This window comes from Salvelinus namaycush, chromosome 33 (genome assembly GCF_016432855.1).
Source record: "Salvelinus namaycush isolate Seneca chromosome 33, SaNama_1.0, whole genome shotgun sequence".
NCBI classification, from domain to species: Eukaryota; Metazoa; Chordata; class Actinopteri; order Salmoniformes; family Salmonidae; genus Salvelinus; species Salvelinus namaycush.
Genome location: NC_052339.1, coordinates 10,243,578 through 10,269,453, shown reverse-complemented (window position 1 = coordinate 10,269,453; position 25,876 = coordinate 10,243,578). Strand labels below are relative to the sequence as shown.

Sequence of the window (25,876 nt, the reverse complement as noted above, 5' to 3'; positions counted from 1 at the left end):
CAGTTTCAATCTGTTAGCACCAATGACTGTCTAGTTAGCTAGCTAGTGTCTAGAGCTTAGCTACTGGGTGTCAGGTTGCCTAGCTGACAGAGTGAAAAGTTGCTGATGTTCCCTTGAGCAAGGTGCTTAACCCTAGTTTCTCTGGAAACACAAATGATCAAAACAAATCCCAGTAATCGTTTTCTGTACACTAAGGTTGTTTTTGTTTTGTGGTTAGTTAATGTTTCAGTGCATGCATTACAATGCAAGTGGAACTAACTATATTTCTGAGAATAGTGAAGGGCATTGATGGCCAAAATGTCATGATTTTAATTATAATTTGACAAATAAAGCATCAATATTTTAATTATGAGCGAGCTTCCCCTATTCCTTCTAATTGACCAATAACTTAAATAATAATGGTTTAATTGTTCAATCTGAGACGGAGTACAGTACATTGCCTTTGTCAATCATCTGCTTTACCAGCAGTGAGCCTGACGTGCTTAATTATGTGGATGGGATATAAACAAATTGAAAGCTGTTTAAAACTTCTCTAGGGTAGGGGGCAGCATTCGGAATTTTGGATGAAATGCATGCCCAAATTAAACTGCCTGCTTCTCGGGCCCAGAAGATATGATGTGCATATAACTGGTAGATTTGGATAGAAAACACTCTAAAATTTCCAAAACTGCTAAAATAGTGTCTGTGAGTATAACAGAACTGATTTGGCAGGTGAAAACCTGAGAAAAATCCATTCAGGAAGTCGATTATTTTTTGGTTTTGTAGTTTTCTATTCAATGCCATTACAGTATCCATTGACTTAGGACTCAAATTGCAGTTTCTATGCCTTCTACTAGATGTCAACAGTCTTTAGAAATAGTTTCAGGCTTGTATTCTGAAAATGAGGAAGTAAGAGCAGTCTGAATGAGTGGACCCTAAAGTGTCACAGAGCTTTTTCATGTGCGAGACCGAGAGAGTGCCTTTCTTGTTTACCTTTTAAATTGCCGACGTTATTGTCCGGTTGAAATATTATCGATTATTTAGGCTAAAACCAACCTGATGATTGAATATAAACATCGTTTGACATGTTTCTATGAACTTTAAGGATACAATTAGGATTTTTTTGTCTTCCTGTTTTGACTGCGTTTGAGCCTGTGGATTAGTGAAGAAATTGAGCAAAGAAAACTGAGGTTTTTGGATATAAAGAGACTTTATCGAACAAAAGGAACATTTATTGAGTAAATGAATGTCTGCTGAGTGCAACCATATGAAGATCATCAAAGGTTAATTGTATCTCTATTTCTGACTTGTGTAACTGTTCTACTTGGCTGGTTACGGTTTGTAATGATTTGTCTAGTGGGCTATGTTCTCAAATAATCGTAAGGTATGCTTTCGCCGTAAAGCATTTTTTAAAATCTGACACCGTGGTTGGATTCACAAGAAGTTAATCACCAAAATGTTTATAATGAGTATTTCTGTATTTGAATTTGGCGCCCAGCAGTTTCACTGGCTGTTGAAGAGGTGGGACGCTGACGTCTCACGTACACAAGAGAGGTTAAAGTAATTTTGTTCAACACTTGAGGAGAAATCTTGCAACTCTTCATGACTCATGCATAATAATATACTTTTAAAAGCCAAAATGGTATGTGAATGGTAATTATTTTCATTAAATGCGCTATGAATAGACTGTTAAAAGCTTTTCCAAAACAACATCTCTATAGTTGTGCTTTTCATAAAAGAACAGCATTTTGGAAACGGTAACATAAATGACACATTAGACAACCAGAATTGAATTGCTTTATAATAGGTTATAAAACACAATCATTAATGGATCATGTAGGAAGCGTCCCAAATGGCAGCCTATTCCTTATCTAGTGCACTACTTTTGACCATAGCCCTATGGAATAGTGTGCCATTTGGGTCACACCCTGTGACTCATCAGCCCCACAGCAGTGATGTCAACAACTTCATAAGTCATTTATCACTCAATCACCTCCTTAAAACCACAACTAATCCCCTCATTTCAAATTCAACAGTGACATACACACCGATTCATATTGAATCATCTCCAAATCTGATGCAACCATCTAGGCATATATCTCAATACCATTAGTACATCATTATGTTTGTGTAAAGGCTAAAGGAAAGTTTAATAGCTTTGATGAGGTCAGAACAAGAAAATATGAATTGATTGACGATTCAAACCTCACCTCCCAAAACTGTATACGGTAGATTTTATATTTAAAGTTTGAGGCTTCCCCTACCCTTTAGACACACGCACAGACACACACATACAGACACACACCCTGCTGCAGTAGGAATGGAAACCCTGGGTACCTACCAACCTCCGAGGCCATCACAGTAATGTTGTGCCACGGCATGTCTTCCCGGTCCAGACTCTGGATAGTCTTTATAACGCCGCTGTCCATGTCAATGTTAAAATACTTATCTCCGTGTTCACTGAGGTTGATGAAATACCTATTTTGAGAAAGGAGGAGGTAGAGGATAGTTTAAAAACACATTAATACTGTTTCTGCACAGTCTCATAAAAATGTCATGCAGACCTGTGGAAATGGGAAATGCATCACGATGCAAAAACAAATTACCCTTGAAGGGTTGATGTCAAATGTATCCCTGTGTGCTGTGGAGTCTACGGTCCACAGTTTATAGTACAGTGGGTGTGCATCCCAAATTGCACCCTATTCCCTATTTAGTGCGCTACTTTTGACTAGGGCCCATAGGAATAGGGCTCACTACAAGATCAGGACCCATAGGACCGCGTCAATCTAAGTATCATAATAAAAAACATCCCCATCAAAATATGTCAGTTTAAGCTACAGATTTCAGTTTTTATTTGCATGGGCTGTGTCTCAATCTGCTTATGTCCGCCTTCCGCATCTGCGGTTGAAGATGGCCGAGCTACAGCAGTGCAGTGATGTAAAGTACTTAACCCTTGTGTAGTCTTAACATTCTGTATACTCCCCACGTCCTAAGGGTAAAAAATGACCCGCCTTCACTAAACCCCTAAAATAAAGCAGCTTAATTGAATTTTAAACCCCAAATCTATTTTGCATGAAGAAACAACCTGTCATTCAACACAAACTTTGTGAATATCTGGGTTTTCCCTCTTCACAATGCAGAAAGACTGCATTTAGTCAGTGGACACAACTTGTTTTTATTACAACACACCTGTCATAATTGTTTTATTTACTAAAGTAGAGGTTTATTATTATTATTGCTAAAGATACTGCATAGGTGTAAACATACATTTTTTTAGCAAGAGATAGCTCTTGTATAGCCTAAGAACGTTGAAGAAATGTGAAGAAAGTAGTTTTGAATGCATTTTATTGGAAGAAAGCAATAACAGTCTTGAACTTTTTTGGCAACACAGTGATATATTCTTATATTCTGTACAATGAAGAATTCAACTACAAAATACTAGTCTTCTCCCATTTTTTTGAACCATTGCCACCACCCACAAGGTGTATAAACAACAACAACAAATAAGAAAAATTGGCATATCCTCTTCTTGCCTGCCACAACTGCAGCCTCAGGTGGATCAGGACAAGATTCAACAGCTTTCACAAGTGCTGCAGAGGCTGCTGTGCGGGGGATGCGCTCCCTTCTTTGAATGCGTGGGGTTACAAGTGCCTTTCCCAGCTGCCCCAGGAACACCCTCCTCTTGTTCAGGTTATCAGGCATCCAGGTAGGGTAGATCTTGTTCCATATTACGAAGGCATTGTATGAGGACAAATTAATGATGTTATGGAAGATGACCAGGGACCAGCGGGCAGTCATCCTCCTGCAGCTGTAAGTTCCAGTCACCTTGTCCAGGTTGTCCACGCCTCCTTTGTTGTGGTTGTAGTCCAGGATGACGGCTGGCTTCCTGTCCTCATGATCACTGATCTCAGCCATTTTGTGCGGTGTGCTCAGGAGCGCCACATTCTTGTTCCTCTTCGGGAGGTAAGAAACTAGAGTGGTAATGGGGGTGAAGGCAAACTTTGTTGAGAAGGAGTCTCTCCCCCTTGTTGCGAGGAGTGCAGGGGGAGTTCAGGCTTGTTCTTTCTAACTCTGCCAACCGTGGTGATCTTCCTCTTCAGGAGCTGCTGGCTGAGTTTGATCTGTAGCACACATAATCTAAAATTCTCATTGTATGTGTGTGTGTCTTTGTGGTTTTTGTGGTGTATAAATGATTTTATAACTGCCGGGTCAAAAATGACCCTAAGACAATCTTTGTACCCTGGTGGTGTACAGCTTTTATGGAAATATGAACAAAGGCAATGTTTCACTTTTTCTAATGTTGTGGTCACTCAAATTTCAATTTGAAAAATGATCATGTAGGTGTTTTCTCTGTGTAAGGTTCTGTATTTATTTTCTTCGTCAACCTTGTGTTCTGTTTCATTGTGTTCTTGAACGTAGCCCTGTTTCATTGTGTTATTGAACGTAGCCCTGTCTTTCAGTTGTGTTCATTGATTTCACCTGTGTTAGTTACTCATCTGGTCTCATCAGCTCCTTATTTAGTTCAGTTCATTCTGTTTGTGCCTTTGTGAGGTATTGCCAATTTTGACTCTACTAAGCCTTTTCCTAGCTCGTTTGTGAGAACCAGTTATAGCCTTCAGTCCTAGTTTGATTCACCTGCCTGTTTGCCTACCTGTGTATGACCATTGCCTGCCCTTGACCACGATTCCTGCGTTTTGCGAAGGCAAAATAAACACCTGCCGCACGCTGCGCGTGAATATACACCTTTTTCTCCCTGAGTATTCCCTACAGAATACCTCACACAAAACCGGAATGGATTTAGGGGAGCTACAGCGGCGCATAACCCAGCAAGAGAAGCGCATGGAGGAAATCTGCCATTTTCTCCGCCAGCCTATCCCTATTCCTCCGGTGCCAGGTATCGTAACCCATAGCCCTCCTTCATTCATACCCATGCATGGAAAATATGAGGGATCACCTGGGAAATGTCAGGGTTTTCTGATGCAATGCAGCAAATACATTGAGCACAACCCCACTAACTTCGCCACCGACAAGAGCAGAGTGGATGTTGTTGTGTCTCTACTCACAGGCAAAGCCCTGGATTGGGCCACTGCCATATAGACTGCCAACAGCACAGAACTCGGATCCAAGACCCATTTCCACACCCTCTTCAAAGAGGTATTCGATCACTATCCTTCCGGTCGTCCTATAGGACACCTCCTCATAGAACTTCAACAAGGACGCAATTCAGCTGCCGAGTATGCCCTCGAGTTCCGCACCATGGCTGGAGGGAGTGGATGGAGTGAGGCTGCTTTACTTACCGTCTACCGAAGAGTGTTCAATAGGGAACTTCAGGCGGAGCTGGCCTGTAGAGGTGACCTTCAGGATTTAAATCAATACATTCATATGTCCATCTCCATCGACCACCTCATTGCCGACCGCCGAAGAACTCTGCCACCCAGGAACCCGAAACCTTCTCTTTCCATGATTCTGTCATCCCGTCCGAGTCTTCCAGAGCCCATGCAGTTGGGCCATGCTCCTCTCCCGTGTATCGAATGTCAAAGGCGGATCCAAGAAGGGCTTGGATCCGATAATCTACTCATTCATTTTCCTGTTCGCCCCCCACGGAGAGATGAGAAAGGTCCCTCCGCTGCCATGCAGGTAGGCGTGTCCTTATTTCTAAATATCTCCCAGAAGCAATTCGCCATCCCAGTATTGATAACCGTGAAGAAGGTTACTAAGTACGTAGAGGGCTTGATAGATTCGGGAGCAGCAGGTACTTTTATCACCAGCTAGTACAAGAGCTTGACAATGATCTAACACCTGTCACCCCTCCCTTAAGGATTAACACCCTGGACGGGCAGCCATTGGGCACGGGCTTCATTACGCACCTGACACAGAGCGTCACCCTCCAGATTGGAGTCTTCCACACCGAAACTCTTCAAGTCATGGAACTCTCCTCTCCCAAACAGCCACTCATCCTCAGACACCCCTGGTTTTGTCGTCACGACCCTGCCATCTCGTGGCAACAAGGTGAACTACTGTCCTGGTCTTCTACCTGCGTCACCAGTTGTCTCAGCCCTACCCTGCAGAGCCACTACCATTGAGGACTCTGCCTCTGCAGTGCCACCCACCATACCATCTGAATACGACCAGTACAGCAATGTCGTCAGCCAAATCAAGGCCTCCACTCTGCCACCACATCGCCCAGGGGACTGTGCTATTGACTTACGCCCTGGAGTGTCCCCACCGAAGGACCGTGTTTACCACCTATCTATCCCGGAAGATGAGGCAATGGAGAAGTACATTGATGAATCACTAAAACAGTTTAATTTGTCTTTCTTCTTCCCCAGGTTCTTCTTTGTTGGTAAAAAGGACAGTGGTCTCCGTCCATGTATTGATTACCGTTCCCTGAATGACATCACGGTAAAGAACCATTTCCCTCTTCCTCTGATCCCAGCGACCCTTGAACAAGTGGGCCGCCCCAACATCTATACAAAACTCGACCTGTGAAGTGCATATAACCTTATCCGTAAAGGTGACAAATGGAAGATGGCCTTTATTACCCCACACGGGGGCACTACGAATACCTGGTCATGCCCTACAGCCTTCCTAACCCCCGCCGTCTTCCAATCCTTCATGAACAAGGTTTTCCAGGATATAATCAACTGCTTTCTCATTGTCTACATTGATGACATCCTGATTTACTCCCACTCCCTGAAGGAACACATACAGCATGTGCAAAAGGTTCTTCAACGGCTCCTTGACCATAACCTTTACGTGAAGACTGAAAAGAGCACCTTCCATGTAACCTCGGTAAACTTCCTCGGTTTTGTACTGACACCTGGAGGGGTCAGCATGGATGAGAACAAAGTCACCGAGAACAAAGTCACCAAACCCACCACCGTTAAGGAACGCCGACATTTCATTGGGTTCTCCAACTACTATCGCCGGTTCATTCGGAACTTCAATTCTACTGCCGCTCCCCTCACCAGCCAAAAGACCCGGACCCTTCAATACCCTGATAGCACCCTGACTGCTTTCAACAACTTGAAACGCCTCTTCACCTCAGCTCCTGTCCTTCGTCAACCTGATCCGACCCTTCCTTTCACCCTGGAGGTGGATGCCTTCGAAGTGGGAGTAGAAGCCATACTCTCTCTGAATATATCAGAGGGGCCAAGAAGTTAAACTCCAGACAAGCCCGCTGGGCTCTCTTCTTCACACGTTTCCATTTTTATGTTACTTACATCCCTGGAAAGAAAAATATAAAAGCTGATGCTCTCTCCCGCCAGTTTGACCTTCTGTCCAGTAACTCAGACCCTACACCCATTCTTCCATCCTCATGCATTATGGGACCGGTACAGTGGGAGGTTCACTCTTCCATACAAGAAGCCCTAAACTCAGACCCGGCTCCTCCTGAGACACCAGCTGGGAAGAATTACATACCAGCAGCTGTTAGCCCCAACTGATGCAATGGTGTCACACGTCCTTGGGGTCAGGACATCCGGGCATTACATGAACCACCAAACTTCTAGTCCGTAAGTTGTGGTGGTACTGTAAGGTTCTGTATTTATTTTCTTAGTCAACATTGTGTTCTGTTTCGTTGTGTTCTTGTACGTAGCCCTGTTTCATTGTGTTCTTGAACGTAGCCCTGTATCTTTGTGTTCTTGAACGTAGCCCTGTCTTTCAGTTGTGTTCATTGATTTCACCTGTGTTAGTTACTCACCTGGTCTCATCAGCTCCTTATTTACTTCAGTTCATTCTGTTTGTGCCTTTGTGAGGTATTGTTCATTTTAACTACTAAGCCTTTTCCTAGCTCGTTTGTGAGAACCAGTTAGAGCCTTCAGTCCTTGTTTTGATTCACCTGCCTGTTTGCCTACCTGTGTATGACCATTGCCTGCCTGAGACTACGATTCCTGCCTTCTGTGAAGGCGAAATAAACACCTGCCATGCTCTGCGCGTGAATCTACACTTTTCTTCTCCCAGAGTATTCATTGCACTCTGTTTTGACCCTTAAGACATCACAAGGGTTAAGTATACTTTAAAGTACTATTACATTTTTGGGGGGGTATCTGTACTGTACTATTTATTTTATTTTAATTTTACTCCACTACATTCCTAAAATTAATTGTAGTTTTTACTCCATACATTCTCCCTGACTGCCAAAAGTAGTCATTACATTTTGAACGCATAGAAGGACAGGAAAATGGTCCAATTCACCCACTTATCAAGAGAAAATCCCTGGTCATCTCTACTGACTCTGATCTGGCAGACTCACTAAACACAAATGCTTTGTTATAAATTATTTCTGAGTGTTGGAGTGTGCCCCTGACTATCCATATTGAAAAAATAATAATTAAATCATGCCATCTGGTTTGTTAATATAAGAAATTTGAAATTATTTATACTTTTACTTTTGATACTTAGTAAGTATATTTAAAACGAAATGCTTTTACTCAAGTATTCTTTTACTGGGTGCCTTCCACTTTTTTACTTGAGTCATGTTATATTAAGGTATTTTTACTCAATATGACAAATGGCAACTTTTTCAACCAGTACAGTGGTGTTTGTTAGACCTTGAGACATCCCGGAAATCGTTTTTTTCATGAAAACGTCTGTAGCGTCCGAATGGTTTGGCCTACAAACTAATATGGCCACTCTAAGCTCTCTGTTTTGCTCTACAACCCCCATGGATCTCGTTCGAAGGTAACCCATACAAATGAATGGAAGTATGGAGGTAGTTTTGTTGCAACACAAATCAGGGGTTAAATGTGTATCCAAAAAACAAACATTTCCTGAGCTTTCTTATATCTCCTCGATACAGGACAGACACTTCAAAACCATATTCATTATGATTTTTTTTTTTACTGTATTTTACTGCCATTTATGAATGTGTTATTCAAACCATTTCTATCGGGCAAAAGTAGGTTTACATTTGACATTTTATTAATTTAGCAGACGCTCTTATCCAGAGCGACTTACAGTAGTGAGTGCATACATTTTCATACCTTTTTCGTAGTAAAGGCCAAATTCAATATTTTATCAAATTATATATATTTCTATATTTATAATTAAAGGGGTCCTAAAATGTAAAATCAGATAGCTATATAATGCATGTTAAGACCATTTTAAAACAATTCCATATGTTAGCCTATATTCAGCTTGTTTCCTTAAGATTTTTAGTATGTATGAAATGAACACTGAATGTGTGGTTGGTAATGTATCTTTTAATGAACCATTTGCACGTCTAATTTAGTCTTGGTTCTTAGAACTAATATACATTGGCATGGAAAGAAAGCACTAATAGCAAGATGGAGAGAGGGGAAAGACAATAAAGCAAAGGATTGCATTCATTTGCTATAATTAATTAATTCTCGTAAGCGTAGCTTGCTTACAACTGTAGAAGGCACACTCGGCAGAAATGCTGTCATGGTTTATTAAACTCTCATGTTTACAAGTGCACAAAGACTGAAAGAGAGATTTTAACAGCAAGGTTCAAGCGTTTGGTGATTACATGGGAGGAATCCAAAACAGAATGGGCGTTTGCATGATCATGTGATTCCATAAAACGTCTAAATAGTGAAATGTTTTTAAGTGTGATATTTTGACAGCACAAAAATGCCTAAACACAACCTCATATCATATCAATTGCTTGGTGTGGTGGGTTTTGCATCAGTCTATAAGGTAACTGAATACGATGGCAAAAGTTACACTCTCCTGGTAAACTGAAATCCTCCAACAAAGTGTGCCTGCCAATTATTCACATGTCAGTGTCCTGAGTTGGAGGACATTCGCTAATGACCTATACTCCTTATAGGGGTCAAGTAAGTCCAGAATTGGGCAGGTTACTTTATAAATGTAATCTTTACAGGTTCTACTTAACTGTCCAAAATTGTAATCAGTAATGTAACTTTTGGATTACCAAAACTCAGAGAAATTAATCTGATTACTTTCAGTTACTTTCGGAATGCTTTCCCCTTAAAGAGATTCTCCAGTACTTCTGTATACTTTTTTGTCAGTTGTTCTGAAAGTAGCACTCACGAGACAAAAGTGGTCCCCGAAAATTGGCTACTACCTTCAATTTGCACCACGTCATTGCTCTCTCGCTCTCGCTCTCCTCTCGCTCTCGCTCTCCTCTCGCTCTCGCTCTCCTCTCGCTCTCGCTCTCCTCTCGCTCTCGCTCTCCTCTCGCTCTCCTCTCGCTCTCCTCTCGCTCTCCTCTCGCTCTCCTCTCGCTCTCGCTCTCGCTCTCCTCTCGCTCTCGCTCTCGCTCTCTCTCTCTCTCTGTCTGCTGTGTGTGCATCTTACTAGCTGTGACTCAAATGGCGAGGGGCTGAAGCTCATTGGCTAGAACTCGAATTGCTAGGGGGGCTGGCCCACGTATGGGGAAATGTAGGAAAAATGGCGCCAAACAGCTTCCATGAAACAGTTGCTTTCAAACTAGGAATTTCGTGTCTAATTGAGGTAAAACAGTAATTCTGCTCATAGATTATATGCATGTATGAACTACATTTTGAAACATCAAGCCCAAAGAGGGAGGCTTATAAAATGCTTATTATTCACCAAAATTCCAGAGCATGTCTTTAAGAGGCATTAGAAGACTAAAAGGATCAATCAAACGCATTTGGTGTGTCATCATAGTGGTCTCTGACTTGTGGTGGAACAAATGTAAACGTGTGAATTTTTTTCACTGCTGAATTAAATGTCATTGAGAAAACTGAAAGGTGTCATAATGTATTTTTTTGCAAACATATTTTATAAATGTAAAACCCCTTTCATTGCAATATAGATCCATTTTTTATGGTTCTTTATATAACCTTTATGGAGAATGGTTCTATAAAGAATGATTATTTGTAGATCCTTTCAAAGAACCATACAGGTTTTTAATATTATGGGAAGCCATATTATATTCTTAAAATTCCATAGGTGTTATTATTGGGTTAGGTGACAAGTTTAATCAAGTGAGCTTCCTCTGGAACAGCTGCAGTTCCCTGAGGAGAGAATTGAAAACCATTGATTGATTTAGTCAACCGTTCTCAATTGTTCTCAATTGATTCAAAGTCTTTTACAAGACACTGTCACTGGCCATAGTATAGAATGGCATAAAACAACACGTTAGATGAACTGGAATGACACTCAGTCACGGTTGCCCAAAAAGAGCCGCCCCAAAATATTCTAATGAGCTGCCTCCCCTACATTTGAATTATGACTAAACGAGCAAAGAACCCTTTGGTGAACTGTAAAGAACCATCAAAGAAGTCAAAGGTTAATTTTAGTCATTATGATTCCACATAGAACCATCACCCTTCCCGAAGAACCCTTGAGGAACCCTCATATTTTAGTGTGTACAGTTAGTTTTTTTGTAATCAGATAACTCTCCAACCCTGAGTCATACATAAGGCTTTATTAAAAATATATTAGTACTATTACAGAAGACCATTTACAGTGCACTACGAGTGTGACACAGGTTATTGTTAACTGTTATGGAGTTGCTAGAGAACTCTCATCGTGGAGGTGTCAGGTCAGACAGCACCTTGGTCCTCAGAGGGACTTGAAGATGTTGCTGTGATGATTATGACTCACCACCTTGTTCGGCAATTAAAATGTGTCAATAACAAAGGGACCTGAAACGATCTTTTTAAAAAATCGAACTACTGGCCTTATTTCTTCGTATCTTGAAGGAACATAAATGATACATGAGGCAAAAGTAGCATCAGCGATCAGAGAGAGAGAGAGACTACTATCTGTCCCCAACAGCAAACCGTCAACCACCAACTCAAGGAATATTATTTTGTGGCATTTTTATTTTTCTCAGTTCAAATGGATTTTTTTCAAACCTTTCCCATTGTCTCTTCCATTCTGGTGGTGAACAGTGAGACAGAGAGCTCTACGAATTAGATGAGGGGGGGGTATCCCACCAGGACCCTTTCATATGTAGATTTCCTTTTGTTTAACACAAATCCCTTTCAAATCTCTTAAACTGCTGATTCACAATAAGAATCTTGTTTAAAAAATGTCAGACTCTGTCAGCTTCTCTATCACTCCTTGAACATGTATTATAGATACATCCTTCTTCATAAAGGGTCTGGCTAGCCAGCCTGTCTTTTGCAGACATGACGGAAAGAGATATGGCCACAATAACATGTGAAGGGACTGCGGTTCAGTGCCTAATACAGTTGAGGAATTCCCATATGTACAGAGTGGTGTTTCACCAAACCAAGATCTTATATCATGTAATAGGGACTATTAGATTGCAATCTATTGGGGTATGGATAATATACTGTATCTGATATGAGGTTATGACACAATTCCCTCTTCATTTCTTGGAATGTGAAAATGAATACAAGGTTTGTATAGACTGAATGGCCCAGAGCTTTTAGACATGATAACTGGAGCCCATGCCGTGCAAACTAGGAAAGCTGATTCCTATTAGGACACTTGAAGGGTTGTATGTTTTTTAAAATCAGGTTAATATGACCATATCTTTGCACGTGAGCAAACATGCATATTATGTGTTGTCTAGTAGAGCCCATTTGCTGCTTTTACATTTATACTCATAACAACAAAACATTTGCCTGACCAGACTGGAGAATCATGTTTGAACACAAAACATGGAGTGGACACATGATTAGCCTAGTTCTGGATCCTGTACTACCCAGGCTTAGGGATGAGGTGATGCAGACAGAGAATAGATTGTCTCCAAGCTCTTACCTGACAGGACTGTTTTTGCTGTCCGGATCCCGGGCTGTTACAGCCCCCACCTCTGTACCAATATGAGCGTTTTCATAAACATCCATGATGTAATAATCCATAGAGAATACAGGGGGCTCGTCCACATCTCCCACAGTGATCTTTAGGGTGGCAGTGTCTTTGAAAGGACCAAGGTAGGAAAAACGAGGTTCCACGTGGGTATTCACTCCTTCAATGTGAAGGGTGTAGGTCCTCTTCCTCTCATAGTTCAGTGGCTGTATGTCCAGGAAAAAGGCACCAGGAAAACATGCAGGATTAGGAACATACTTCATTCCACTTGTGTACCATGTAATTACAATGCAAGTAGCCTACTAAAGTACTATATTACAACATGTTAACCCAATGCGTCTCACAGCAATGCCAGCATGTTTTAAACATTGTGTGTTTGAGATGTCTACAGACTTCTGGGTTGTACCATTGGGTTAGTCCTATGTCTTCTGTATCAATAGATATCAACCATTCGTATGTGTGATTCATGGGGGCTGAGTTAGAGCGGTGTTTGTGAGACCGAATGGTTTGAGGTTTAAACTATTAGCTCTATCGATGAAAAGCTGAGATGCTCACGAACACGCACATGGAACATTTGCTCTATGACGCTCACAAGCTATAGAAGTGTTGTTACAAGGTAAGTGGTTCTTCTACAAAGAAGATCATTAGAAATCCCATGACATATTGTCAATAATACTGTAATAAGCTCACATGGTTGCTGTCACAAACTCCACACAATTGTCACTGACTAGTTGCATATTAATTTCACAGCGAGCAAACAATTTCTGTACAGCATTCATATGAATTCATTTTTATCAGGTTTTTGCTCTGGCAAAACATTTTTATTGACATTTGTAAAATGGAATGGAAAAACACTTAAGTGTGAGGCCAAATACAGGGGCTGGACATGCAGATAAATGAAAGGCAGAAAAATTAAAAGCCAATCTTTGCTGGGGTCTCGGGAGAGATAGGGTTAATACAGCTGTTCCCAAACTAGGGTACGCAACCCCAAGTTTCCAAGACCACAGTGTTCTCCATCATTGGGAAATGGAAAAAGTATGGAACTACCCAGACTCTGCATAGAGCTGGCCGTCCTACCAAACTGAGCAAACGGGCAAGGAGGACGTTGGTCAGAAAGGTGACCAAGAACCCAATCACTAGTGACAGAAATACGGAGTTCCTTTGCTGAGATGGGAGAACCTGCCAGAAGGACAACAAACTACAGCAGCGGTTCCCAAACTAGGGTTCGCAATCCCATGTGGGTTCGTGTAATGTGAAAATGGAGTAGCTGGAGAATTTCTCCAAAACAATAAATAATAATCATAATCATAATAAATATATACATATATAAATATATACATACATACATACATACATATATACACATACATATATCCTACCAGCAAGACATTAGAAACTGTAATATCTTATGTTTCACCAAGTCGTGGCTGAAAGATGACATGAATAACATACAGCTGGCTTGTTATATACTGTACTGGCAGGATAGAACAGTAGCCTCTGGAAGACAAGGGGTGGCGGTCTATGTATATTTGTAAACAACAGCTGTTGCACGGTATCTAAGGAATGCTCAAGGTTAAATGAGTCAGGTTTGTAGGCCTCCTTGCTTGCAGACACTTTTTCAGTTCTGTCCTACACCCCCGTGCTTCATGGTTGGGATGGTGTTTTCGGCTTGCAAGCCTCCCCTTTTTTCCTCCAAACATAACGATGGTCATTATGGCAAAACAGTTCTGTTTTTGTTTCATCAGACCAGAGGACTTGTCTCCAAAAAGTAACAACTTTGTCCCCATGTCCAGTTGCAGACCGTAGTCTGGCTTTTTTATGGCGGTTATGGAGCAGTGGCTTCTTCCTTGCTGAGCGCCTTTTCAGCTTAGGTCGATATAGGACTCGTTTTACTGCGGATATACAGTGGGGAGAACAAGTATTTGATACACTGCCGATTTTGCAGGTTTTCCTACTTACAAAGCATGTAAAGGTCTGTAATTTTTATCATAGGTACACTTCAACTGTGAGAGACGGAATCTAAAACAAAAATCCAGAAAATCACATTGTATGATTTTTAAGTAATTCATTTGCATTTAATTGCATGACAACAACGATGAGACAGCCTATAGGGAGGAGGTCAGAGACCTGACCGTGTGGTTCAAGGACAACAACCTCTCCCTCAACGTGATCAAGACAAAGGAGATGATTGTGGACTACAGGAAAAGGAAGATCGAGAACGCCCCCATTCTCATCGACGGGGGGCGTGTAGTGAAGCAGGTTGAGAGCTTCAAGTTCCTTGGCGTCCACATCACCAACAAACTATGGTCCAAGCACACCAAGACAGTTGTGAAGAGGGCACAACAAAACCTATTCCCCCTCAGGAGACTGGAAATATTTGTCATGGTCCTCAGATCCTCAAAATGTTCTACAGCTGCACCATCGAGAGCATGCTGACGGGTTGCATCAGTGCCTGGTATGGCAACTGCTCGGCCTCCGACCGCAATGCACTACAGAGGGCAGTGCGTACGGCCCAGTACATCACCAAGCTTCTTGCCATCCAGGACCTCTACACCAGGCGGTGTCAGAGGAAGGCCCTAAAAATTGTCAAAGACTCCAGCCACCCTAGTCATAGACTGTTCTCTCTGCTATCACATGGCAAGTGGTACCGGAGCACCAAGTCTAGGTCCAAGAGGCGTCTAAACAGCTTCTACCTCTAATCCATAAGACTCCTGAACATCTAATCAAATGGCTACCCAGACTATTTGCATTTCCCCCTTCTTTTACGCTGCTGCTACTCTCTGTTATTATCTATGCATAGTCACTTTAACCTGTTTGGGCTGCAGGGGCAGTATTGAGTAGCCGGATAAAAGGTGCCCATTTCAAACGGCCTCGTACTCAATTCTTGCTCGTACAATATGCATATTATTATTACTATTGGATAGAAAACACTCTCTAGTTTCTAAAACCGTTTGAATTATATCTGTGAGTAAAACAGAACTCATTTTGCAGCAAACTTCCTGACAGGAAGTGGAAAATCTGAAATCGATGCTCTGTTCTACGGCCTGCCTATTAATGTCCTTGATATTTATTAGAATACATGCACTTCATACGTCTTCCACTAGATGTCGACAGGCAGTGAGAGAAGAAATGGAGTGTGTAACTTGATCTGGGGTCGAATAATAGCTCTCGGCATGACGTGTCACCAGTTTCCTGTTTTCTGGAGAGCGCATGAAGGGACCTGGATTTGCCTTCTGATAAGCTGTCGTTATGGACCACTAATATCTCCGGCTTTGATTTTATTTGATACATGTGACAATATCATCGTAAAGTATGTTTTTTCAATATAGTTTTATTAGATTATTGAAATTTATTCGGGACGTTAGGCGTGTTGCGTTGTGTGCCTTTGTTCAGGAAGGAGAGCTTAGCGCCACTTTGCTAGCTTTCCGTGCTAATTGACTGGAGAAGAGGACATTCTAAATCCAAACAACGATTGTTCCCGACAAAGGACCCCTTGTACAACATTCTGATGAAAGATCATCAAAAGTAGGACCCATTTTATGATGCTATTTCATATATCTGTCGAACATGTGAAATAGTCGTTTGCGCCCAGATTTTGGGTACTCTCTCGCTATACCTAAGCTGGATGTCGTAATGAAGTTATTTTTAGAATTCTAACACGGCGATTGCATTAAGAACTAGTGTATCTATCATTTCCTATACAACATGTATTTTTTAGTAACGTTTATGTATAGTTATTTGGTCAGAATAGTTGAGTGCCATAAAAATATCCGCACATTCTGGGAAAAAGATGCTACGTTAGCACAATGTATAACCACTGATTTCAGCTCTAAATATGCACATTTTCGAACAAAACATAAGTGTATGTATAACCTGATGTTATAGGACTGTCATCTGATGAAGCTTATCAAGGTTAGTCAAAAATTATATATCTTTTGCTGGTTTATTCGCTATCGCTAACGTGCCTATTGCTATCGCTAACGTGCCTTGATGAATGAATGCGGTAGTGTGGTAGGCTATTGTAGTAAGCTAATATAATGCTATATTGTGTTTTCGCTGTAAAACACTTAAAAAATCGGAAATATTGGCTGGATTCACAAGATGTTTGTCTTTAATTTGCTATACACCATCGATTTTTCAGAAATGTTTTATGATGAGTATTTAGGTATTTGATGTTGGTGTCTGTAATTACTCTGGCTGCTTCGGTCCTATTTGTGACGGTAGCTGTGATGGTAGCTGCAATGTAAAACTGATTTATACCTCAAATATGCACATTTTTCGAACAAAACATAGATTTATTGTATAACATGTTATAAGACTGTCATCTGATGAAGTTGTTTCTTGGTTAGTTTGGTTGGTTCTTGGTTAGTTAGGTTGGCTTTGTGCATGCTACCTGTGCTGTGAAAAATGTCTGTCCTTTTTTGTATTTGGTGGTGAGCTAACATAAATATATGTGGTGTTTTCGCTGTAAAACATTTTAAAAATCGGACATGTTGGCTGGATTCACAAGATGTTTATCTTTCATATGCTGTATTGGACTTGTTAATGTGTGAAAGTTAAATATTTCTAAAAAATATATTTTGAATTTCGCGCCCTGCACTTGAAGTGGCTGTTGTCATATTGTGCCCGGCTTCGGGCTTGCAGCCAGAAGAAGTTAATAACTCTACCTACATGTAGATACTACCTCAATTACCTCAACTAACCAGTACCCCCGCACATTGACTCTGTACCGGTGCCCCCTGTATATAGCCTCGCTATTGTTATTTTACTGCTGCGCTTTATTTATTTGTTACTTTTATTTCTTTTTTTTGTATTTTTCATAAAACTGTACTGTTTGTTAAAACTTCTTAAGGCTAGGGGGCACTATTTTCACATCCGGATGAAAAGTGTGCCCAAAGTAAACTGCCTGCTTCTCAGGCCCAGAAGCTAGGATATGCATATTATTAGTAGATTTTGATAGAAAACACTCTGAGGTTTCTAAAACTGTTTGAATGATGCCTGTGAGTATAACATAACTTATTTGGAAGGCGAAACCCCGAGGACAAACCATCCAGGGGAAAAGAATTTGAGGTCACTCTCTTTTCAATGGGATTTCAATGGAAATCTAGAATTCTAAGGCAGTTGCTTGCAGTTCCTATCGCTTCCACTAGATGTCAACAGTCTTTAGAAATTGGTTGATGTTTTTCCTTTGAGAAATGAAGAAGTAGGTCTGTCCAGAACGAGGGTCGAGTGAAGTGTACTGTTGTGGTTGAGTCGCGCGACTTGAAAGCACGCTTTCAAAAAATTGAACACAGTTTATTCCATCTTAAATGTTATTGATTATTTATGTTTAAAAATACCTAAAGTTGATTTAGGAAAGTTGTTTGAAATGTTAGGATCAAGTTTACAGGTAACTAATTAGTGTAACGGTCGTTGTATGAAGAAGGTGTGAACCAAAGCGCAGCGTGGGAAGTGTTCATGATTATTTATTTAAAAAACTGAACACTGAGACAAAATAACAAAATGTAACAACACGAAACAGTTCTGTCTGGTGAAGACACAAAAACAGAAAACAACCACCCACAAAAACCATGTTGGAAAAAGCTACCTAAGTATGGTTCTCAATCAGAGACAACGATAGACAGCTGCCTCTGATTGAGAACCACACCCGGCCAAACAACAAAGAAATACAAAACTTAGAAAATGAACATAGAATGCCCACCCAAATCACACCCTGACCAAACCAAAATAGAGACATAAAAAGCTCTCTACTGTCAGGGCGTGACAATTAGATAATGTGTAGTCATGTTGCGGGAGTTGGAACCGGTGTATTTTCTGAATCATACGCGCCAAATAAATGGACATTTTGGATATATAACGACAGAATTTATCGAACAAAAGGACCATTGTGATGTTTAAAGGACATATTGGAGTGCCAACAGAAGAAGATCTTCAAAGGTAAGGCATGTTATTTCTGACTTTTGTGTTGTCAAAACCCAAACAGGAAGTACCTGTGCTAAGAACTATTCAACACTGGTCTGACCAATCGGAATTCACGCCTCAAGATTGTTTTGATCATGCGGACTAGGATATGTTTTGATAACGTTCTCTATCCACCGGATGTGTACCAAACTCACTAAAAGTGGCAGTAATAAAGCCTCTCTTGAAAAGCCAAACCTTGACCCAGAAAATATAAAAAACTATCGGCCTATATCGAATCTTCCATTCCTCTCGAAAAAAAATGTAAAAAGCTGTTGAGCAGCAACTCACTGCCTTCCTGAAGACAAACAATGTATACGAAATGCTTCAGTCTGGTTTTAGACCCCATCATAGCACTGAGACTGCACTTGTGAAGGTGGTAAATTACCTTTTAATGGCGTCAGACCGAGGCTCTGCATCTGTCCTCGTGCTCCTAGACCTTAGTGCTGCTTTTGATACCATTGATCACCACATTCTTTTGGAGAGATTGGAAACCCAATTTGGTCTACACGGACAAGTTCTGGCCTGGTTTAGATCTTATATGTCGGAAAGATATCAATTTGTCTCTGTGAATGGTTTATCTTCTGACAAATCAACTGTAAATTTCGGTGTTCCTCAAGGTTCCGTTTTAGGACCACTATTGTTTTCACTATATATTTACCTATTGGGGATGTAATTCAAAAACATAATGTAACTTTCACTACTTTGCGGATGACACACAGCTGTACATTTCAATGAAACATGGTGAAGCCCCAAAATTGCCCTCGCTAGAAGCCTGTGTTTCAGACATAAGGAAGTGGATGGCTGCAAACTTTCTACTTTTAAACTCGGACAAAACAGAGGTGCTTGTTCTAGGTCCCAAGAAACAAAGAGATCTTTTGTTGAATCTGACAATTAATCTTGATGGTTGTACAGTCGTCTCAAATAAAACTGTGAAGGACCTCGGTGTTACTCTGGACCCTGATCTCTCTTTTGACAAACATATCAAGACTGTTTCAAGGACAGCTTTTTTCCATCTACGTAACATTGCGAAAATCAAACATTTTCTGTCCAAAAATGATGCAGAAAAATTAATCCATGCTTTTGTTACTTCTAGGTTAGACTACTGCAATGCTCTACTTTACGGCTACCGGGATAACGCACTAAATAAACTTCAGTTTGTGCTAAATACGGCTGCTAGAATCCTGACTAGAACCCCAAAAAGTTGATCATATTTCTCCAGTGCTAGCCTCCCTACACTGGCTTACTGTTTAGGCAAGGGCTGATTTCAAGGTTTTACTGCTAACCTATAAAGCATTACATGGGCTTGCTCCTACCTATCTTTACGATTTGGTCCTGCCGTACATACGTACACGTACTTTACGGTCACAAGACGCAGGCCTCCTAATTGTCCCTAGAATTTCTATGCAAACAGCTGGAGGCAGGGCTTTCTCCTATAGAGCTCCATTTTTATGGAATGGTCTGCCTACCCATGTGAGAGACGCAGACTCGGTCTCAACCTTTAAGTCTTTACTGAAGACTCATCTCTTCAGTAGGTCATATGATTGAGTGTAATCTGGCCCAGGAGTGTGAAGGTGAACGGAAAAGCTCTGGAGCAACGAACCGCCCTTGCTGTCTCTGCCTGGCCGGTTCCCCTCTCTCCACTGGAATTCTCTGCTTCTAACCCCCCTAAGCTTCTGACGTGGTCACCATTAAGCTCAAGGCCCTGGGTCTGAACCCCGCCCTGTGCAACTGTCCTGGACATCCTGACGGGCCACCCACAGGTGGTGAAGGCAGGAAACAACACCTCCACTTCGCTGATCCTTAACACTGGGGCCCAACAAGGGTGTGTGTTCAGCTCACTGCTGTACTCCCTGGTCACCCATGACTTCATTGGCCAAGCACGCCTCCAACTCAATCATCAAGTTTGCAGACGACACAACAGTAGTAGGCTTGATTACCAACAATTACGAGACAGCCTACAGGGAGGAGGTGAGGGATCTGGAAGTGTGGTGTCAGGAAAGCAACCTGTCACTCAACGTCAACAAAACAATGATGATCGTGGACTTCAGGAAACTCTTCAGGAAACTTCAGCAAACTACCAGCCCTCCAGGACACCTAGAGCACTCGATGTCACAAGAAGGTCAAAAAGATCATCAAGGACAACAACCACCCGAGACACTGCCTGTTCACCCTGGTATCATCCAGAAGGCGAGGTCAGTACAAGTGCATCAAAGCTGGGACCGAAAGACTGAAACACAGCTTCTATCTCAAGGCCATCAGACTGTTAAACATTAGAGGCTACTGCCTATATACATAGACTTGAAATCACTAGTCACTTTAAAAATGTTTACATATTTTGCATTACTCATCTCATCTCATATGTATACAATGTATTTTATTATATTCTACTGTATCGTAGTCTATGCCGCTCTGACATTGCTCATCCATATATTTAGATATTCTTAGTTCCATACTTAGATTTGTGTGTATTGGGTATATGTTGTGAAATTGTTAGATATTACTTGTTAGATATTACTGCACGGTCGGAGCTAGAAACACAAGCATTTCGCTAAACCCGCAATAACATGTGCTAAACACGTGTATGTGACCGATAAAATGTTATTTTATTTTGTTTTAATTTGGAGATATGGGATCAGAGAATAACAATGTTCTATTTCACACCAAGGCTTGGTGGTTATCGAGGGGGAGTGTTGGAAAGATTTTTCGCATTGAAAGAGGATCTGTTGTCATTCACAATGGATGTGAAAAAACGGACTTGGTGTCGGACTTGTGTGTCCTTGACTATGTAACAGACATATTTGGGAAACTGAAACAAATCATGCAGTCGAAAATACAAAAACATTCTACAGATGAGTTTCCAAATCAGTGGATTCAGAGGAAATAATAATTATTGGATAGTCTTTCAAAAGCGAACCATGCCCCCTTCCCACGGCTGTGCATGTTTATTGACAGAAAACAGTAGCATTAAGTGTCCCACACAACTGATGACTTCTCACATCCAACGCTCAGAGGAGCAGTTTGGGACCTACTTCCCAATTCGATTGACTGTGATCCTTGCGAAATCGTTAAGAGGGCACGGCAAAGCCTATTCCCCCGCAGGAAACTAAAAAGATTTGGCATGGGTCCTGAGATCCTCAAAAGGTTCTACTGCTGCAACATCGAGAGCATCCTGACCGGTTGCGTCACTGCCTGGTACGGCAATTGCTCGGCCTCCGACCACAAGGCACTTCAGAGGGTAGTGCGTACGGCCCAGTACATCACTGGGGCAAAGCTGCCTGCCATCCAGGACCTCTACATCAGGCGGTGCCAGAGGAAGGCCCTAAAAATGGTCAAAGACCCCAGCCACCCCAGTCATAGACTGTTCTCTCTACTACCGCATGGCAAGCGGTACCGCTTTTTGTCCTAGACTTGGCAAGTGCTTCTCAACAGTTTTTACCCCCAAGCCATAAGACTCCTGAACAGGTAACCAAATGGTTACCCGGACTATTTGCATTGTGTGCCCCCCCCAACCCCTCTTTTACGCTGCTGCTACTCTCTGTTTATCTTATATGCATAGTCACTTAAGTTATACGTTCATGTACATACTACCTCAATTGGCCCGACCAACCAGTGCTCCCGCACATTGGCTAACCGGGCTATCTGCATTGTGTCCCACCACCCGCCAACCCCTCTTTTTACGCTACTGCTACTCTCTGTTCATCATATATGCATAGTCACTTTAACCATACCTACATGTACATACTATCTCAATAAGCCTGACTAACCGGTGTCTGCCTATAGCCTTGCTACTCTTATTTTCAAATGTCTTTTTACTGTTGTTTTATTTCTTTACTTACACACACACACACACACACACACACACACACACACACACACACACACACACACACACACACACACACACACCTTTTTTTCCTCGCACTATTGGTTAGAGCCTGTTAGTAAGCATTTCACTGTAACGTCTACACCTGTTGTATTTGGTGCACGTGACAAATAAACTTTGATTTGATTTGAATCGAACAGCTGATCGAATGCATTCAAATGATGTGCGACTGTCGACCACGCCCCCTGACTTTGAGAAGTTCTGACGTAACATGCATCAAGCACACCGATCTCATTAGTGGTGGTGAGACAAGATACTGTACATTATGTCAGACTAATTTGCAAATTGGCTGTCATAGCCCAACATTAAAAGTACGTGATGGTGAGTTGAGAAAACAATCAGAAATACTGTTCATGTTTTTCAATTGACTGTTATAGCCCCAAATAAAAAAGTTAACATTGGCTATTAATTACATAATTCTTTTCTCATGGTTGGGTTCTTGACAATTTTCAGACATCAAAATGGGGTCGTAGGCCAAAAAAGTTTGGGAACCCCTGAGTTAATACAATGTTTTTACTAAAATAATAACAGTGTTATTACACAGGAATAGAGAGCAATACCATTGTTTTCCTAAAGTTTGCATTTGCAAAATATGTCACATGGATTTTTACAATGGTGGAAACTCTCTCCAACCAATGCTTACAACAATCGTATGCTTTTAAATCCATGACGGGGAGTGTGCAAGTACACACTTCTGGAAAAGAGTGCCTTAAAGCACAACTTTGTCATGTACCTTCATGAAGTTGATTATTCCTTCCCTAGAGTGCCTGTCATTGTTCATTCATTCATTTATTCTTTAATGAATGAATGAATTGATTCATTCACTCTGTGTACCTTCTTGAGGCTGATGATTCCCTCTCTGGTGTCTCTGTCTGTGGCGATGGAGAACACGGCCGCTCCTTCTGAGTTGATGATGCTGTACTTGATCGCTGCGTTTACGCCAAGGTCCTCATCATTGGCTTTAATCTTCCCTACTGGCTTGCCCACCTGGGCTGACTCAGGGACGTACAACTGGTAATTTTCTGTGGATCATGAACATAACAATACAGACATTGTTTGCATCTCAAATGGCACCATATTCCTTAGAGTGTACTAAATAGGGATTAGGGTGGCATTTGGGACAAAGGCTAAGAAACAGCTTAGCATCACTAGTTGGTGCCATATTTTGGGCTGATTTTCCAAATAATGATGTATTTTACCTGTGTCACCCTGAATTGACTTCGCAGAATGGAATTGTTACTAAATGCCTTTTGATATCAAGTCAGATTGCTTGAATCAACGTTTAGAGCTACAATGTGTCTGAGGGCACTTGAATAGAATTCACTTTGACTTGGACTCTAAAAGAGATCTGATTATTGAACATAACAACTGCATTCTCCGTTTAACAACTTCTTAATTGTACAGTATTGATGTTCAGTGTTCTTACATATTTATTCAGCCAGCATGGCATTTGATGAGAGATTTTGAGATCAAATGTCATATCAATATATGATTATTATTACATAGGATAGATTTAAAAAAATATATAAAATCAGGATTCATAATTGGTAAGGTTTTACTCAATGCTATTCTCATCTAACTAATGTATGTTGAACATCTGTTAATTATTAAAGATTGACCTCCTGACAGTCAATTAAAGCTGTTTAGTTTTTCTGTATTTAAGCTCAATCCATTTGAGTGAGGAGGAGTGTATTTTGATTCTTTAATAGATATATGAGAAATCTCCATTTGTAATTGGCCTGCTAAAAATACTCTCAAATTGACAATGTGCCAGTCACGTGACATATCTGAGAAACACTGCTGTTTTATTAAACAAAGGAATTAGTATTTAGCAGAAATAGACAGTCGATTTCTTAGATACTGTTAAGCCATTTTTAAAATCACGTTCCAAGTGATATGGAGTAACTGGGCAACGTTCAGTAAATGGTGTGAAACGTTGCTGATATAAATTCCACGAATAAAACTGACGTGATTCCTTATTCCACATGTCAGAGAGGCATCTTTGTTCTCTTTGAACGCTCTACAACGTTTGCCTGCTGAAAACAACCCTGGTGTCTATACAGTACTCACTTTGCGGGAACTTGGGTGGGTTGTCGTTGACGTCGGTGAGGGTGATGTTGATGGTGGTGGATCCAGAGAGTCCTCCAACCGATCCTGCCATGTCTTTGGCTTGAACGACGACAGCATAGTGTTCCCTCGCCTCCCGGTCCATGCTGGCTAAGGCAGTCCTGATGACTCCTGGACAGGGGGAGAAGAATATAAATAATAGAAGAGTACCAATGTTACTACACTCTTAAAAATAAAGGTGCAAGTTGGAAACAAATAAGGTTCTTGAGAAATATTCCATAGGGGAACCATTTTAGGGTCTCTGAAGAACCATAAATGGGATGGTTCTTTGAATAACCACACAAAAATCACAAACCAGAAATGTTTCAGACCTTGAGGATCTGAATTGAATAGCCTTGGTATAGGGTTTTAACCCATTCAAATGAATTTTAGAGTTAGCAGTACAACCCATGACTGTGTTTCCTGGTGATGGAGACATGGTTGTTGTATTCTTTGAGCCTTCACCAAGTGAGGTCCTAGGTGAATATGTTGTCATTAAAATGTAATTATTTAAGACAATACAAGACCTGTGTGGCTCAGTTGGTAGAGCATGGAGCTTCCATCGCCAGGGTTGTGGGTTTGATTCTCACGGGGGACCAGAATGAAAATGTATGCACTCACTACTGGCATTTGTTCTAGATAAGAGTGTCTACTAAATTACAATATATTTTTGTACATATTTCATAAGGCCTTCTTTTGAGGGTCTAGTTTTACCCTAATACAGTGAGCTGAAACTCATAGTTTACAGGCCTCATCAGGCCTGCAAGTCACATTATGCTGGCTTGAAAAGTGATGTGCAATTTTTATTGGAATTCAGACAGAATGGGGATTTCCACCATTTTGAATTTGTATTCACCCGCAACATGTATTCAGAATGACTGCCAGGGTTGGGAAGACTTAGATATGAGATTACCTTAACACATTCACATCCTTGTACTATACAGTGCCTTCAGAAAGTATTCAGACCCCAAGACATTTTCTTAAGTTACAGCCTTCTAAAGTGTATTCAATAAAACGTCCTCAGCAATCTACACACAATACCCATAATGACAAAGCAAAAAAAAAATGGAAATACCTTACTTACATGAGTATTCAGACCCTTTGCTATGAGACTCGAAATTGAGCTCAGGTCCATCCTGTTTCCATTGATCATCCTTGATGTTTCTAAAATTTGATTGGAGTCCACCTGTGGTAAATTCAATTGATTGGACA

General features: G+C 41.1%; 1 protein-coding gene across 1 annotated transcript in view; it reads right to left on the bottom strand.

The window, feature by feature from the left end:
• Window positions 1–25,876, bottom strand: part of LOC120027657 (cadherin-18-like) — a 193,055-nt gene that overhangs the window by 50,194 nt on the left and 116,985 nt on the right. The window contains exons 4-7 of the mRNA XM_038972651.1: window positions 24,629–24,796; window positions 23,393–23,580; window positions 12,667–12,920; window positions 2,321–2,457 (exon numbers count right to left, since the gene is read on the bottom strand). Of these exons, the coding sequence (XP_038828579.1) occupies window positions 2,321–2,457; window positions 12,667–12,920; window positions 23,393–23,580; window positions 24,629–24,796 (747 nt within the window). The remainder of the gene's footprint in view (window positions 1–2,320; window positions 2,458–12,666; window positions 12,921–23,392; window positions 23,581–24,628; window positions 24,797–25,876) is intronic.